General features: G+C 51.4%; 1 protein-coding gene across 2 annotated transcripts in view; it reads right to left on the bottom strand.

The window, feature by feature from the left end:
- Positions 1-683: 683 nt before the first annotated feature.
- Positions 684-16,407, bottom strand: part of NDST1 (N-deacetylase and N-sulfotransferase 1) — a 60,396-nt gene continuing 44,672 nt past the window's right edge. For both annotated transcript variants that reach the window (XM_063086459.1, XM_063086458.1), the window contains exons 9-16: positions 16,102-16,284; positions 14,963-15,059; positions 13,637-13,760; positions 11,424-11,598; positions 8,923-9,093; positions 8,138-8,247; positions 6,294-6,396; positions 684-5,487 (exon numbers count right to left, since the gene is read on the bottom strand). In XM_063086459.1, the coding sequence (XP_062942529.1) occupies positions 5,368-5,487; positions 6,294-6,396; positions 8,138-8,247; positions 8,923-9,093; positions 11,424-11,598; positions 13,637-13,760; positions 14,963-15,059; positions 16,102-16,284 (1,083 nt within the window). In that variant the 3' untranslated portion in view covers positions 684-5,367. The remainder of the gene's footprint in view (positions 5,488-6,293; positions 6,397-8,137; positions 8,248-8,922; positions 9,094-11,423; positions 11,599-13,636; positions 13,761-14,962; positions 15,060-16,101; positions 16,285-16,407) is intronic.

The following is a 16,407-nucleotide window of genomic DNA, read 5'->3' as shown; positions in this document are numbered from 1 at the left end:
TGTTGAATCTCTGCAAGTGGAGCCTGGAAATCTGCATGTTAGTTCGCCAGGTGAGGCTACTGAAGCCAACTCCCTCCATGCCTCTAAAAGATGAGGGAAACTGAGGATCAAAAAGTAAAAGTGACTTGTCCCTAGTCAAATAGAAGCAGAAATGGTTCTAGCATCTCAGTCTCCTAGTCCAGCACTCAATCCCCAGCACTTCCGAACAATGCAGCTTGTCTAAAGGTTCTTCGTCATCCAATACGCCCCATGTAGCTGCCCTGGGATAGGCCTCTGCCATATCTGGAAAAGCTTCAATTTATAACCCAGTGGAAACGACCTAAGTTACCGTGTGTGTGCACACGCCTGTGTGTGTGTTGGGGTATGTGTGTGTGTCAGGCAGACTTTGGCCATGCATACAAGCATCCCTCTCTCTACCTTCCCTGCAGGCTTTGCAAAAAGGTCAAACAGACAGACAAGACCAATGTGTACAAACAGAACCCCACTTTATTAGCAGTTAGTTCGAGATTGTACATTAATGGAGGAAGTTTCCCACTTTTAACACAACCCAAAACGGCTGGTTTGAGAGCCCTCATCAGGTGAGCTGGGTGACGCCCCCTCTTCAACCCCTCCCCACCCCCCACAAGGGAAGGAAACCTCTGCCTGCTCCCATAATGTGCCCCCACCCTCTCCAGTCAGCCTCTCCTCTCCCCAGGAAACGACATGAATTTCATGCACAAATTACAAAAGGAGCCCTCTTGCTGATAATAAAAGCTAGCACAGTTATAGAAAACCCTCTCCCCCTCATTCTCCTCCAGGGCCACAGCGAAGAGCGAGAGGGATGAACTTCTTAGGATTAAACACAGCCAGAGTCTCCCCCGGCTCTTGGCATTGATTCCACACAAAATCCCCGGCAGTCTGAGCTGCTAAGAGCACCAGCCCGGAGTCGGCAAAACAGGAGCCTAGCGTTGCCTGGAGGCTTCACCCAGAGCAGAGCCCCTTGCTTCTCTGACATGTGAAAACACCTGCTGTACCCCATCTGCTCATTCGACAGATAATTATATAATTACAGCAGAGACCCTGGGAGGAAGAACGTCGAGCAGCTACTACAGGTGCCCAGTTGGGAGGAAATTTCACAGCTCCTGCCTCCAGCCCAGTGCTCTTCTCACACCGCAGCTTGCAGGAAGCAGCTCCCCATCTGGGCCCCTCCCTGTTGCATCCCAGAAGCCTGGCTCTGCTCCAGGGCACACAGACCACAGGTCTCCAGGAAGTGAAAATCCTGGGACCACAAAACAGAAAGAGAAATGCCGTGCGGTGCCTGGCAGCCCATCCCCAGGGTTGAAGTGGGAAGCAAGGCTTTTCAAGCCACAGGTGTCTCATTCCCAGCAGGCCCCGAGGCTGCTTGGCCCAGCCTCCACAGGCAGCCTCCTCCTTCCAGAGAACCCCTGTCCCTTCCTCCCAGGCCCAGCATGATGCAGCCTTCTCCAGGGAGCCCTTCCACCCCTCCCCTGAGCTCCTGGAGCTCTGACTGACTCCTCTGCTGGTTTGGCACCTGGTACAGGTGACAGTGGAGGTGCATCTTAGGCAAGAACGAAGCTGTCAAGTCAGCGCAAAAGGCAAATACCCACATAGCCTAAATTAATCTTGAAAACAGGGGACAGAGGAAGTGGTTACGTGACACTGTGAGGAAACAATCAGACGGATCCAAAATGTGGGACTTCTACACGACAGCAGGTCTGGGGCCTCGAGAATAGTGTCATTCAAAAAGTCAAAGTGGGCACAAGGAAGACTTTTCAGCATTCAAAGAGATTGTAAAAACACAGTTACAAAAAACAATGTGTGCACCTTGATTGGATCCTAATTTCAAAATCAGGTATGAGTTATTTGGGGGACAATTAGGGAAAATTTGAATATAGATTGGATAGCAGATGTTGTTAGGAAATCGTCTTGGCTGTGATATCAAGCCAATATGTAGGGGAATACCCAAACTCTTATCAGATGCAGGTGGAAGCATTTAGGGGTAAAGTCTCATGATGTTTGCAACTTACTTTTAAACTAGGTCAGAAAAATATACGTATGTACAGAGAGAGAGAAACAGATACGGCAAATGTACATGTTAAATCTAGACACTGGACAGTGGGCATTCACAGTAAAATGTTTGGTAAAACATTTTTGTACTTGCTCCTCCCATTAACAAACCGGTGGGGATGGCTCTGTGTTGGGACCACTGATCTCTGTGGTCAGTTCAGCAGCTTTCCCTTGCTGGCAACAGATGCTGCTTCCTCAGCTGGGCTCAGAAGCACTGGCTGCTCATGTATTGGGGCTCAGAAAAGGCCCATATTTAAACTGCAGACTCATCTGTCAAACAGCAAGATACCCACACTACAGAAGGCTCTAGAATCCTGAATGACAGAGGCACCTGCAGGTGACGCCTCCCACCTGCACCCACCGTGGGGCAAAGGTTTTGTGGAGGTGGACCATAGAGTGCACAATGGCATCACCTGCACTGTTTAAGTTATGTCTCCCTCTCTTTTTTGGGGCCAAACACTTACAGAGAATTAGTGGACATTAAAGACTGATGATGCTGCCCCCACTCATCCCAGTTTTCCCTTCTCGTGAGGGGATCTGAGTGCCCGCTACACCTGAGAGCTCCTAGGGCAAATGACCTCCCTCCCTTCCTGCCCTGTGCCTGCAAGTCTCAGCAGTGTCTGGGCCAGTGGGTCCTCAAGAAAGATTCATTAGGCAAAAATCCAGAGTATCTCCTCTGCTCTCCCAGGTTCTCAAACGTGCCTGCTCTTCTCTGAGGCCAGAGGCAGAAAGAAGTGAAGCCCCCTACCCCACGAGGGCCGGCTCGAGGCCAGCCCGAGCTCCCAGGGAAGGTAGATTTCAGAATGTGGGAGCTGTCAGGCCTCACTCACAGATCACCGGGCCCAACCCCCTTGTGGACAGATGGGAAGTGAGGCTCAGGGTTTGCGCTACAGAAGTTGCTGTCCCACTCTGGGAGTCTAGTTTCACAGTGTGTGGGGAAGTCGTGCTGAGTGTACGAAGAGACATGCCACCCTGTCATCAAACACTGTGCTACTCAATCCTGCTGGGCCGATGGTGCCCAAGGGTCCCAGGTTTAAAGGCCCCAGTAAGAAGCTTGCTGGGAACACTGCACTCTGCACACAATGAAACCACAAGCAGCTGGTCCCGCTGAGTAACCAACTCTGTGCTCCACCCCAGAGGCAAACCGGAGAAAAGGGAAGCAGTTGAGAAGGAAGACAGACACAGGTCCAGCAGGCTGGGGAGGACCTGTCGAGGAGTGGGGACAAGACAGAGATGCAAACGCAGGTCTGGGAACAAGAAGGCTCAAAGGCACCCTGGCTGGGAAGGAGTGGTTTGTCCCCTATCCTGGAATGACCACGGTTGTGACTGAAGGAGGGACAGGAACCTGGCACAGAGTAGGGTCCCAAGGATGGGCTCGGAGGCAGTGTGGCACGAGAAGAGGAACACTGGACTCAGAATCAGGAGCCTCGAGCACAGTGCTCAGCCCTGCTCCCTGCCAGCTCTGTGACATCAGTCAAGCAGCCACCTCCCCTTTCTGGACATGTTCCATACCCGTTGAAGGACCCTTCCAGCCCCAAGATGCTAGTCTTCTGAGCAAGAGAAGACTCTCCAGAAAGTATTTCCTGGGTCTCAGTTCAAAGCTGAATTGGCAGTTGGAGGGGGCTGGGCAGAGGTGCCCCAGTCTCAGTCACTTCACATTGTTAAAAGAGGGGGGTAGGAGCAGACCCCAACCAGAAAACAGCCCAGAGAACCCACTGTCTACGGTGGGGGAGTCAGGGGGCTGGAGGCAGGTCTCTGGGCCCTGGTGGGCATCCCAGCTCTCAGGGCAGCTCCTGACCTAGCACCATGTGAGGGGGACAGGGAAGGGCCACATTTGGTCCCAGCTCTCCTACCCCAGCCCCAGCTGTTTCCTTTGGCCAAGATTCCCCTAGGGTCACCAGGCTTCATGAAGCCAGATTTCCTGGAGAGAGCTGGTCTTCCCTGAACATCTCACCACCTCTGTTTAGCTGGGGTAGCCCCAGGACAGCTGCAGCACTTGGGAGAGGGAACAGAGACCTCTCTCAGGGACCCTTCACACTGTCTCTTTGAGGGCCTAGACTCTCCAAGACATACCCTTGACCCATTCCATCCCATTCTCTAGCACTAAGATATGCCATCCTTGGAGACTGGGGGTTACTGCCATTTTGTACGACTGAATTAAAAACAAACCCAACCAAAAAAAATATAATATATATATATATATATATATATATATACACACACACATTATATATATATATATAAAACACAGTGCGACCCCAGCACCCAGGGTATAAACTCTGGCACCAAGAAAAAAAAATTAAAATACTTTAGTTTCTTAGTATTTGGGAGATTAAGGGATCTGGGGGAACCCTTGGCCACAGGTAGCTGGGGCAAAGCAGCAGACAGCAGTCTCTCCAACTCTGTCCACATCTGCCAGGGGCCGAGGCTGGCGGGGGTGGTGGGGACAATGTATGTACACTGAACATGTATACTGGCAGACTCCTGCACCTCCTCCGTCTTTTACCACAGGAAACACCACACTGGTCATATCCCAGGATGAAGAAAGGGGGAGGTTCGAATCCTGGGTCCCTGGGCCCAAATGGCCTGGCCACACCCCAGGCCCTGAAGCAGGCCTTGAGGACTGGGTGATACTGTAGGAACCAGAGATTCTCTCCCTAGAAAGGGAAGGTGAGATGTGAAGGTATTAACCAGAGTGTGGAGGTTCAGAGCTCTCTTGAGGTGGCCACCTCATATCCAGCCTAGTGACTAACTCTGGTACGCAGCTGACCCCGCTGAAGGGCCTGGCTCGAAACAGTCAGGGAAACGTCCAGTCTCTCTCCCTGGTTTGGCAAAAGGCCCAGCTGGGCTCTTCTCCCTTACAATCTGGAGGACAGGGAAAATATGGCAGCTGATACTGAGGGGCTACCCTGCCGGAGCAGGGAGTGGTGGGCTGAAGGGGAGGACAGGGGTGCTAGAACACAGTGAGGGACAGACAGAAAAGAGAGTCTCATGACTCCCTCCTACCAGAAAGTGGCCTTCCACCAACAGGAAGAGACCTCCCCAGGAGAGGCTGTGAACAGAATGGACCTCTGGTGGCTAGGGAAGTCCTACAGGACACAGACCCAGCAGTGGATGCTCTGAGGCGCTTGTAGACCTGCCGGGGCTCTTCTCCTGGCCCTGTGTGGCCTCAGCAGAGTATTGCTCATAAGTGCTTGGCCAGCCCAGGCCCAGCTCCCCACTCTGCAGGTCAGTCTGGCTCAGTGTGGGGCGGGACGTCCCCGCCATCACCATTGTTCAGTCTGGCTGTGGTGGCCGTGGCTACCTGGTGTTCTGGAGGTCCTCCCGCAGCCAGGTGGGCAGTGTCTGGCCCATCTTGTAGAGCAGCTTGGAAAGCTCGATATTGTGGTCCCGGTAATAGTCCTTCAGGAAGGCTCGGGACTGTAACGGGAAGGAAAGCTCAGGTCTTGCTGATGTGCTGACTCAAGAGTGACCCCCTCTTTAACACCACCATCTGTTGGTACCGTCCCACACACCTCTTATTTATCCACACTCTTCTTCTAAATAGTAGCCTCTACTAGAAAACTCCTGGATAGTTGAAGCTCCAAAACATAGCTCACAAGGTCAAACTTATTGTGATTTGGAGAAAAAGAGGCAGGTGGGCAAAGGGAAGCTTAACAGGGTCTGCAGTCTGATCTTTTCCCTATGTGCTTTTGCACACGCTGTTCTCTCCTGCAAGAACAGCCTATCCTTCCAACCCATAGGTCTGAATCCTATGGAAAAAAACCCATCCTTCTAGCCCAACTCCAGAGAACCCCACCTCTCCTTTGAGCAGCCTTTATCTCTCCCAGCTTCGAGTGACATCCCCTTGTTCTGAATCCCCCCAGCACTTGTTTGCACCTGTCTTACTGCACAAAGCACCCTCTGCCCTGTGTTCTACATACAGTTGTATGTGTGACTCATCTCCCTCCTAGACCAGGAATTCCCTGAAGGCAGAGAATGTGTCTGGTTCAGCGTCAAGCCCTCACAGCACCTAGCCCTTAGGAGAAGGTAATAAATACATGTCTGACTGAATCAATTCTGACCCACCATGTCCCAGCTCATATTTTCTCCTCTTAAGAATACTGTCGAAGAGATGCCAAGGCCGTTAACATGCTAGGTGTAGCGTAAAGGGGGGAGAAGACCCCCCGATATAGGAACCCCCTTCCACTTATCCAGATGCCACAGGTAGAGTGCACGTCACTTACATCCAAGTCCATCTCTGGGTATTTCCGGCCCTTGCTTTTACCCAGACACTTGGTTTTTCCTCCTTCGAGCAGTTGGCACCAAAATCCTTTCTTTGGATCAAACCTGTGGAGGTGACGAAAGTCTGTGGATGGGAGCTGGCCCAGCCCAGCCCCTGCCCACCATAAGGCAATGTTCCCAGATCCCAGGAATAGCAGAGCCTGGGAGATCAGGAAATCTACTTCCCTCCACACACTCATGAACCCACACTGATTATGGGGCTGACATTTGCTATCTTGGCCCAAGCTTTGCCCCTGGGCTACGTAAAACATGCCTGCCCTTCCTCCCAGCACAGGGTACCTCACATGCTCTGAACCCTTTCTCTCCAGGCTGAGTAGCCATCGTTCCTTCAGCAATCCATAACATGAATACTTTCCCAGCCTTCATTACTCTGGGAAACCTTTTCTGAACACTCTCTAACTCAATAGTGAGTAACACTTTTTTTTTTTTTTTAAATCCGAGATGCCTTCTCTGCACCTCCCAGCTTCAAGAGACAATAGGGGAGAAAAAAAGTTTACTGGAGGTGCTTTTGCTTTTCAATAAAGTGCATCTTTATGAAGCAATGCAATGTCTGCAGCTGTACTTAAGCATCCTATCATTAGAAAGTTTCATTTTGGGGAGTAAATTTCAGAAATGACAGAGCAAGACTTCTGTACCCAACGTCATGCTGCCTTTCAAGGCATTTTTGGGAGATGAGCTCTGAAACTGTCATGGGGAGGGGTACATTGCCGTCAGAACTCAACCCCACACCACAAACCATTAGGAGGCTCTTCAGCATGAGGGCATCAGGAAAACAGAATTCACATTTGGCAGGTGAGGGAGACAGGCATTTCTGGATGGGCCCCAGGATAGGCACAGATGATGGCGGTGGTGGTGGTGGTGATGATGACAACCACTACCATTTACTGAGCACTTCGTACTTGCCAGGCACTGAGCTGGGAGCTCCACACGCATGCTTTCATTCAACTCAGTGACCCTCAGAAGGTATCTTTATTCCCAACTTGCAGAGGAGGAAAGTGAAGCTTGAAAGGCTAAGGGACCTGTCCACGGTCACACAGCTAAGCAACGGATCTGGGACCCTAACCCAGGTATCTCTGACTCCACAGCCCATACCCTTAGCTATTTGTCCCTTTCTACCACCAGGTGAAGGACTGACTTCCCTTCTCCACCTTCAGCTGCCAAGACAGTGAAAAGGGACTGTTCTTGCTGCAAGACTTTCCCAAGAATGGAGCCAGAGAGGGTGACTTTATTGCTCCTTCTTGTGGGCCCCCCTCATCAGCTGAAGAGGCATTAGAAGGCAACTTTTCCCCAGCCCTGAGCTCCTGCAGCACTTACTCATCGGGGGGCATTTTCAGTGCACTTGTACCAGGTTCTGAATGAGTGGGATTATTAGTTATCAACAGTAATATTTGTAGTTTTCTCTTCCTGAAATTATACTTTAAGTCAAAATCTAATGCTAAGAAAATCTTGTGAGAACTGGGGTTGCTCACTGCTGGATCTAGCTTACCTAGATAAAACACTGAAAATGTTCAGCCCAGAGTGAAGAGAACATGCCAGGGTGGGCTGACCAGAGTAGAACAGATTTGTCACCTCCCTTTTTCTTAAGTCAATACCACTATGTGTATGACTTAAGTCATATTAATAGTAGCTTTTCCGCTAAACTGCCGTCAGGGAAGTCTGCACACTTTCTCATACTTGCTGACTCTAATTAACCTGGGTTTCTACTGTAATCACACAAGCCTTTGGCTTTTTGGTCAGGTGCCTGATCAGGTAAACTGCCCTGTTGGAAGGCTGAGGCCACACTCACGCCAAGGTTTTGTGGTAGTCAATGGTGTTGGTCACCCCAAGGAACTTCTGCACCATGTCCATCACTTTAGCGGGTTCTGTTCGCAGCAGTTTGCCATCCAAGACCAGAATCTGGAAAGAAGGAAAGGGAGGAAGGTGACCTGGACCTACTTTCACCCCAACGGCCAACAGGGGCAGCAGCCACAGCAGCAGAAACGGGCCTGGTTACAAATATGAGACCCTGCACTCTCCAGAATCTGCTTCCTCCTCCACCTTTGAACGGCAGGTATCCCAAAGCCTCAGTCCTCTGTGTTCTAACTCTCTGCTCTTTGCCAGCTTCCCCTGACTGATGATATCCTCTCTCAGAATTTAAGCTATCACCCAAACCTGCCTACCCTCACATCCCTACCACATCCCTCTCCTGGTCTCTCTCCAAGCTTCCAGCCCATCATTACTCTCCTCCTGAAATCAGCCAAGGCTTTTCCTAAAAGGCCTCATGTGATCTGGCCCCCACCTACCCCTCCAACTAGGCTCCCCCTCCATCACCACGCCCTAGTCTCCCCCTCCAGGATTTTCTGGGTCCCCTTAGGGCCACAGAACCTGCTGAGATGGGACAAGGGCTTGGAGAATTCTCACGTATCAATCTTGGGATAAAAAAAACTAAAACCTTTCTACAGACCCAAAGGTCTAATTCTCCAAGAGAGCATTTCCGGCCTGATGACTGGGGAGAGAGAATTTGAGGATCTCCACTAACTGCAGTGAGCCAGCACCGCAATGCCCTCCCAAGGTACAGGGACAGGCAGCTACCTGGCTGGCGTGAAAGGCGCTGAGCCAGCGCTCGATGTGGGTGGCATACCAGCCAGGGACCAGGCAGCGGTTCTGGAGGGCACGCAGCTTGGAGGACGTGTCGGGGCCGGCAGTGATCACTTCGTGGAAGGTGTACTTCAGGGCCACAGGGTCATCATGGGCCCGCTGGTGCTGCAGGCAAGGGGAGAGGTCTGCATGTCACATGGAGAGCACAGAGGAAGAGGCCTTCAAGGGACAGCAGCTCAGGAGGTGGCCAGAAGATCCTGGGCTGGAGCCTCCATCCAAGTCCTGGCTCTGCCTCTCATTGCTGTTCATCCTCAAGGAAGTCACCAGCCCTGGAGCCCCAGCTTCCCCGTCTTTGCAAGATGGGAGTTGGATGAGATCAGTGTCTACAAATGTTGGTCAATCACACACCATCTCTGCAGTTTCTGCCATATCCACAAACCATTGGTAGGTGCCAATGTCAACATAACTTTCCTTACCTTGACTCACCTTTCTTTTTCACATAAACTTATTTCAAAAGAAGACTCACTCTCACCTCCATAAATGAAAAACTAGAATATCAGCTATCATACATAAAAGGTAACCATTCATAAATATAATAAAAATAAAGCAATCTTCTCAAACACCAGCCAGACACAAATGTCTGCTACAGGCACTGAAACCAAAGCTAGCACTCCCTTTGTTGAAAACAGAGCTTAGCAGTATCAGAAAGGACATAAGAGCCACCTGTATCAAACCGAGCATTTCTCCTTTATAGAAATTGGAAAGATTGGGAAAGAACTGTAAAGGGGGAAATGCCAGGTCTCAACCACCTACAGCAATGTCATGGGCCAGCAGCAGCTGCAGAATCCTCAAAGTCCAGAGCTGGGGCACCTGCCCACCCGGTGTTACACCTCACCAGCCACCCCCACTCCACTGAGGACCACACGCAGCCCAGGGAAGGGGCCAGCTGGGGCAGCGGTGGAGCACGGCAGCCTCCTGGTCCTGACCTCCCTCTGAGACACACCACACCCTTCCTCTCCTTCAGCCCCTTCCTGGATCCTCCTGCTGGGCATCAGTCTCCCTTACTTTCCTTGACCACGGGCAGAAGAAAAAATGGGATCTTAGGTTTAGAAGACCTGGATTCAAAATGCCACCACATGGAACTTGCTGAGTTTTGGTTTATGCCATCTGTGAGAAGGGGACATACATGCGTGAACCCTCTTCTGCCTTCTAGAACACTGCTGTGATGCTTCAGAGGGGGCAGAAGGAGAGCATTGTCATTACTACGGAACAGAGACTGAGCCAACCTGTGACAGCTTCTTCCAGATCCCACCATGTCCCCCATGAAAGCTGACAGCCATTTCTCTGCTTGTCACCAGGAAGTGGGGGCACAAGCACAGCTGAAAAGAGATATGCCCTGTGAGTGTTTCCAGGTTTGTTTCCCCTAAAGACAAAGCCCACAGGAAAGGCGGATATCAGGGCATAAACAAAAGTCCTGGAGAACAAGAGGCCTCCCTACCAAGCTCAGGGTATGACAGGAGGGGGAGAAAGCTCTGTGGGACCAGGGGCAAAAAGGCTCTCCACCTGCCTGCTGCCAATCCTGCAGAGGACACAGCAGGGCCCAGACATGAAGCAGCCACTGAGGCACCCAAATAAAGAAGTTCAAAAGGGGAGGGACTACCCAAAGTGGCTGCGCCTGCACAGTCCTTCCTGGCCAGGACAGTGGACACCTCTCAGGTGACCAGGAGCTAAGGCTCAGGCACCACCAACACCAAGAATAGAGCCAGTCCACCGGTTGATGGTCAGGATCTTGGCCTCGGGCAACAGGCTAGATGCCCACCAGGGTGCCACCTCTGAATCAAAGGACTTGGCTGTGTGGCATAATCCCAGGAAGAGTGGAAGGCAGGGGAGGGACACGAAAGGCCTGAGAGCTTTCCTGTAAGCCCAGCAGGCTGGCACACAAAAGAAATTAAGTCAGGTGATAGAAATTAAAGAAAGTTCTGGTTCTTACATGCCTCAAGCAGGGACAAGGATTCACACCTTCTCTAGCGTGTGTCGTGGTCCAGGTAACCTCCTGAGCTGACCAAGTGCTCATGTCCTCCACCGAGAACAGCAGGTCCTATGTCTTGTCCTCCTCGGAGTCCCAACTCCTGTCCACCCCATGTCCAGCAAGGAAGCTACAGCCAGCACAAGTCCAGACCATGTTTGCCAACCCTGGCTTCCTCAAGGTTTAATTGGATTCTGCCTCCTACTGGTGTCAGATCAGAGGCAAGAGCCACACAAAGCCAGGAGGGTGGGCTACTGACTGCTGCCAGGCATCAGCATCCATTTCTGCTGGTCTCCTCTGCCAGCCCAGAGCACCACGGAGGGGAACTCTACTCTTAGTCACCACCACATTCCCAGTGCCTTGTCAGGGCTTGCACACAGTAGGAGCTTGCTGAATATGAGTTGAGTGACTGAGTGTCATACAGAGCCCCACACCCCCCATGCAGGGGCCCCACCCCCACCCTGCTCACCTGGTACCAGGAATAGGCCCGGTCCGCTGGGTTAATAAGGATGGTCAGGATCTTGGCCTTGGGCAACAGGGCAGCTGCCCGCCGGGGCGCCACCTCTGAATCAAAGTAGTTGGCGCTTTTCTCAAAGTAGAAGTCGGAGGTGGTGTTGGAGGGGATAGGGAAGAACTCCATGTACCTGCAGGAAGCCCAGAGAGGGGGCTCACAGGGGACTCACGAGAGGGGGGTCTGAGGAACACAGCAAGAGGGGTGAGGGCTGCTGTGGGTAGAGCCTCCTCAGAAGGCAGGTGGGGTATATTTTCTCCAACCAAACAAGGACTCGCTTCTGGCGGGGATTCTAGAGGGGAATGGCCACTTGACAGTCTCCCTACTTTGACTGTGATCCTTTCCAGGGGAAACCATGGGATCAGGAGGATCTGACGACTCACAGAAGTGGTGTGGGGTGCAGAGCACGGGGAAGGGGTTGTGTCGTTCCGACCTAAACTCTGTTATCTGCCTGCCCTGTCCGATGCTCCCACAGCTAAGCTGAAAAGGCTCTAACTCTCTCTGCCTCTAGGGGGCAAGCAGGGGGCTCAGGGCAGCTTCACCTGACCAGTGAGGGCCAGCACAGAGGGGAGGGATGCCCTCCTCTGCTTCCAGAGGGAGGGTTTCTTTCCTGCCCTGGGATGGCATTTTTGAGGCTGTCACTGTGAACCTGGGTAGGGGGTAGGGGGTAGGGTCACCTCCTACACTCATCCCCCTCCCCAACTTGCCATGGGTAAGCACAGCTTTCCAGACTAACATCCCATATCCCACCCAGACCAATAACTACCTCTGGATTAAGGATCCCTCAGAAAAGTAAATGAATACTCCAGATCCTCTCAGGGACACCTACTCATGAAAAATCAGGGTACAACTTTGGGGGTTCATGGGAGGCGGAACCCACCCTGATTAAGGGTATAGGATCCCTGCTCTATCCTGTGAAACAGGATGTCTCCAGGGTGGTCCCAAGGACCCCCTTAATCAGAATCACCCGAGGGATTGTTAGATTCCTGCTCCTCACCTTAGACCCACCTACAAAACCAAAATCTTGGGAATGGGGCCAAGGAATCACACTCTTTCTCATCTTTCTGAATTTTCTTTGTATGTCCACAATCCTTTGCTTATAATATCTAAATTGAGAAAGCCCTGAAAACAGAAGCTTTGTTTCCTAAGTTTGTAGCAAAGCCATTTGGCAGCAAAACCTGACTTATTAATCTTCCTTAGTGTAAATATTCACACACTTTGTACAGACGTGTCAATGTATTTGCTAGTGGGATGCTGCCCCAGGTCCTATGTTGCTCAATGCACGGTTTCGCACCATATTACCTTCCTAAAATCCAAAAACTGCTGACTTCCAATAATACATCTGGCCACGGTGGGTTTTAGATAAGAGATGTGAACATGTTAGAGATATAGAGAAATGGACAGGTGAATGGATAGACGGATACACAGGCAGACAGATGGACAGAGAGTTGATAGATAAAAGAGAGAAATGCACACAGAAAAATACCAAAAACAAAGAAATAGAAAGCCCATAGTCTCTCCACCCAGGTATTCCATTGACATAAAAATAATAAATAATGGTAACACTTATACAAAATGTAAAAAAGGCAAATAGTAGAGAAAGATGCAAATTGAAAAACTGGAGGGTAAAACCATCACAGCTCCGGCCCTCACACCCTCGAGGCAACTCTGTCCAGATTTGGGTAGGAAGCGGTGACTGCACCCACCTCCCCAGGTGACACCCCAAAGGCTAGTGAGCCACCCTTGAGGGCCCACAAGAACACCTTCAGCTCCACGGTCAGCCAAACAGTGGGAAGGGCCAGCTCTCGGGTCAGAACATTTGTATTTCAGCCCCTGCTCTGTCCCCAGCAGACCTGGGGGTCTTGAGGGACCCCTCTCTTCCTCTAGGACTCAGGATGCTTTTGTGCAAGCAAGGGAGGGGCTATACTCTGACTTCAGCAGTCTCTGACCCCAGGCAATAATGCAACGGGGCAAAGGGCTTCCTTATCCAGGATCCTGTCTGTGACAACACTCTCACACTATGACTCAAGGGTCACCACGCTTGTCTGTTTACAGGAACTTTAGCTGCGTGTGAGCAAGCTCCAGCTGCTTCCTGCTGTGGCCACAGCAGACCTCCTGGGCAGCTCCATGATGGCCTTCCCATCCTGCTGTGGACAGAAAGGCCCACTCACCAGTCGATGCCTTTGTGATAATTGTGGCCGTTAAAAAACTGGATCTCCTCAAAGGTCTCTGAGCTGGGGTAGTTGCTGCTTAGGTCCGGGTGCATGCCCAGGAACAGGTAGAGGGCTGTGGTGCCTGTAGGGAAAGGAGGCAGCTGAGACCCAGGGCCCAGCCCCCAACAAAAACATGGAGTCGGGTTCTGGGCCTAGCTCTCCATTACCTACTGGAAGATGCTGAGAAAATCACTTCCTTTTTCTGTGTCTTAGTTTCCGCATCTGTACAACGAAGGAATTATACTAAATCTAGGATGGCAAATATATGGCATGCATGTGGACACCCCATCTCCTGTACCCACTGCAGACATCACTAATCCATCACAGCATCTGTATCACTAAACAAGGACTTGGCCTCAGAATCCTTCCCACCACTGCACTCCAGCAGCCATGTCCAATTGATTACTATCTCATCAGAATCCTAGAACTAGATGGTTTGTGCTGATCCTTTCCAGCTCTGGGCCTCTGTCCTCTCTGGCACTTGGGAGAAGCTCAGGGGATAGGATGCTCCCAACCCTCCAACTCTGTTAATGTGAAATTCTGGAAGAGCCAAGAAGTCCAGCTCCCGGGTTTCCTCTGCCGGGTGCCCTCCCCTCACTCATGCTCCCTCTTCTCCCTCCTCCTCAGGAGTTCAGTTCATTCATTCCCTATGGTGTGAGTCCACGGATTACACTCTATAATGAGAGGACTCAGAAGAGGAGGCTGTAGAGCTTGGCAAATAAGAGTATAAGCCTTGGGGTCCCAGAGACCAGGGTTCAAGACCTGGAACTGCCATTTCCTAACTGAATGTGTTAAGGGAAGTTAGTTAAATTCTCTGAGCCTCAAGTCTGTTGTAAAATGGGAGTGCCTGTTTGTGCCTCACAGGGTCCTGTGGGTAGCAAATGCTTAGCAACCACCTCACTATTCCTCCCTCCTGCACCCCTAGCAGACAGGACTAATTGTTCGCAGTCCTCTCTGCACTGAACCCATTTTGCCTGGAACTGCTCAAACTTGCAGAGCAGCTGATCTGGGCTTCTCTGCCTAGACTCAGAGACTCTCAGGACACAGAGAAAGCTCCCTGAGGTTGAGGTTTGTGACAAACAGGAGAATTCCATGCCCACCATCCAACACCCTTCCCACCTCCATACCGACAGGCCACTCACGTTCACCTCAACATCACTCTCACTGCCTGGGAAAGAGGGGGCAGGTTATTGGGGAGTGGGAACAGGGCCAGGCAGTCCCCAGAATTCTGTAGCTGAGACAGCAGGCAGTGGGAGAAGCTAGGCCAAAAGTGGAGAGACCTGCCTGTTTTCTGGGGGCCGATGATGAGGAGCTTGGGGAAGCGGTCACACGTCTTCTCCTTGGACCAGATGTCTTTGTGGCGTTTGTCTTCACAGGGATCCTAAAACAACAGTGGAAGGGGTGTGAGGGGTGCCCAAGCACCTAGTGAATGGTCTCCCACTGCATATGGACATGTGGCTCCTACAGCCCTGACTGACAAGCATAATACCTCCATGTGTCCCTGTCACATCCCCACCCCCAGACACTGGCTGCTGACAAGCAGGGACCATTTCTGGTTAGTCTCATGTCCCCCAAAGAGCCTAGAAAAATGTCCAGTCTGTGCTTGGCACATCACAGGAACTCATGAGCACTTGTTGAATTTAATTGGACAAGCTGTGTCTGAACCAGGGGTCATCAAACTTTAAAGTTTAGTAAATATTCTGGAAAATGTTTAACAAATATTTTAGGCTTTGAGTACTATCCAGTTTCTATTGCAACCACTCAACTCTGCTTGCTGTTGTAGCATGAAAGCATCCATAGACAGTACATACAAGCATGAATGTGGCTATGTTCCGATAAAACTTTATTTACAAAAACAGACCACAGGCTGGATATGGCCCATGAGTCATGGTTTGTAGACCCCTGGTTTGAACTATGAGACTGCCACCAATTCCCAATTCTGCTTCCAGGTTTTAAAAGCACTCAGAGGCAGACTTTCCCAAGTATTGTCCCCTAAACCTCCCATCAGTCCTCTTCCCAATGGCTCAGAGCCTGCTGGTGGTAGAAGGAGCGGAAGAGATGATCTAAGAATCTAACCGAAGCGCCTGGCTAGCTCAGTCGGTAGAGCATGAGACTCTTAAGAGTCTAACCGAGGCAGGACAGTCACTTTCTACATTCCATTTACACCATGTTCACTCTCAGCTTCTTAACACCGTTTCCTCCAAGGCTGTGTATGAGTGTGCATTCATGTAGGTCTGTGTGCGGAGGTGTGCCCATATATGTACCTAGGCACATACATGTGCAGAAGAGCAAACGGGCACCTGACTTTACATTTGAGAGTATGAGGGCGTGAGGGCCAAGCCTGAGCCATGTGTGGAGTGCATGCCTATGAGCAGGGGGGCACTCCGTCCGTGCAGCAAGGTACCAGGCTGCTCTGCCCCCACCTGCCAGAGTGGATCCTTCTCCTCGGAGAAGATCTGGAAGTACTTCTGGGCCAGCTGTACAGGAGGCAGCGTCTGCAGCCGGAGGTTGGTCCATGAGTGCAGGAAGCGCACCAAGTGCTTGAAGGTATACAGGCCCAGGCGGTCATTCCCGTAGTTGGACAGGTGCGTCATGAAGATGCTGATCTGCTCCGGGGAGGGGAGGAGGGAGGCAGAGGCTGGGTCAGCATTGGAGCTACCCTCACCCCCACCTCTGACCTGGCTGGCCCTGCCTCAGCTTGCAGGGCTGCCTGATGGCCAGTGCAAGGT

This window comes from Cynocephalus volans, chromosome 2, assembly GCF_027409185.1.
Source record: "Cynocephalus volans isolate mCynVol1 chromosome 2, mCynVol1.pri, whole genome shotgun sequence".
In the NCBI taxonomy this organism is placed as follows: domain Eukaryota; kingdom Metazoa; phylum Chordata; class Mammalia; order Dermoptera; family Cynocephalidae; genus Cynocephalus; species Cynocephalus volans.
This window is presented reverse-complemented; position numbering and strand designations above follow the sequence as displayed.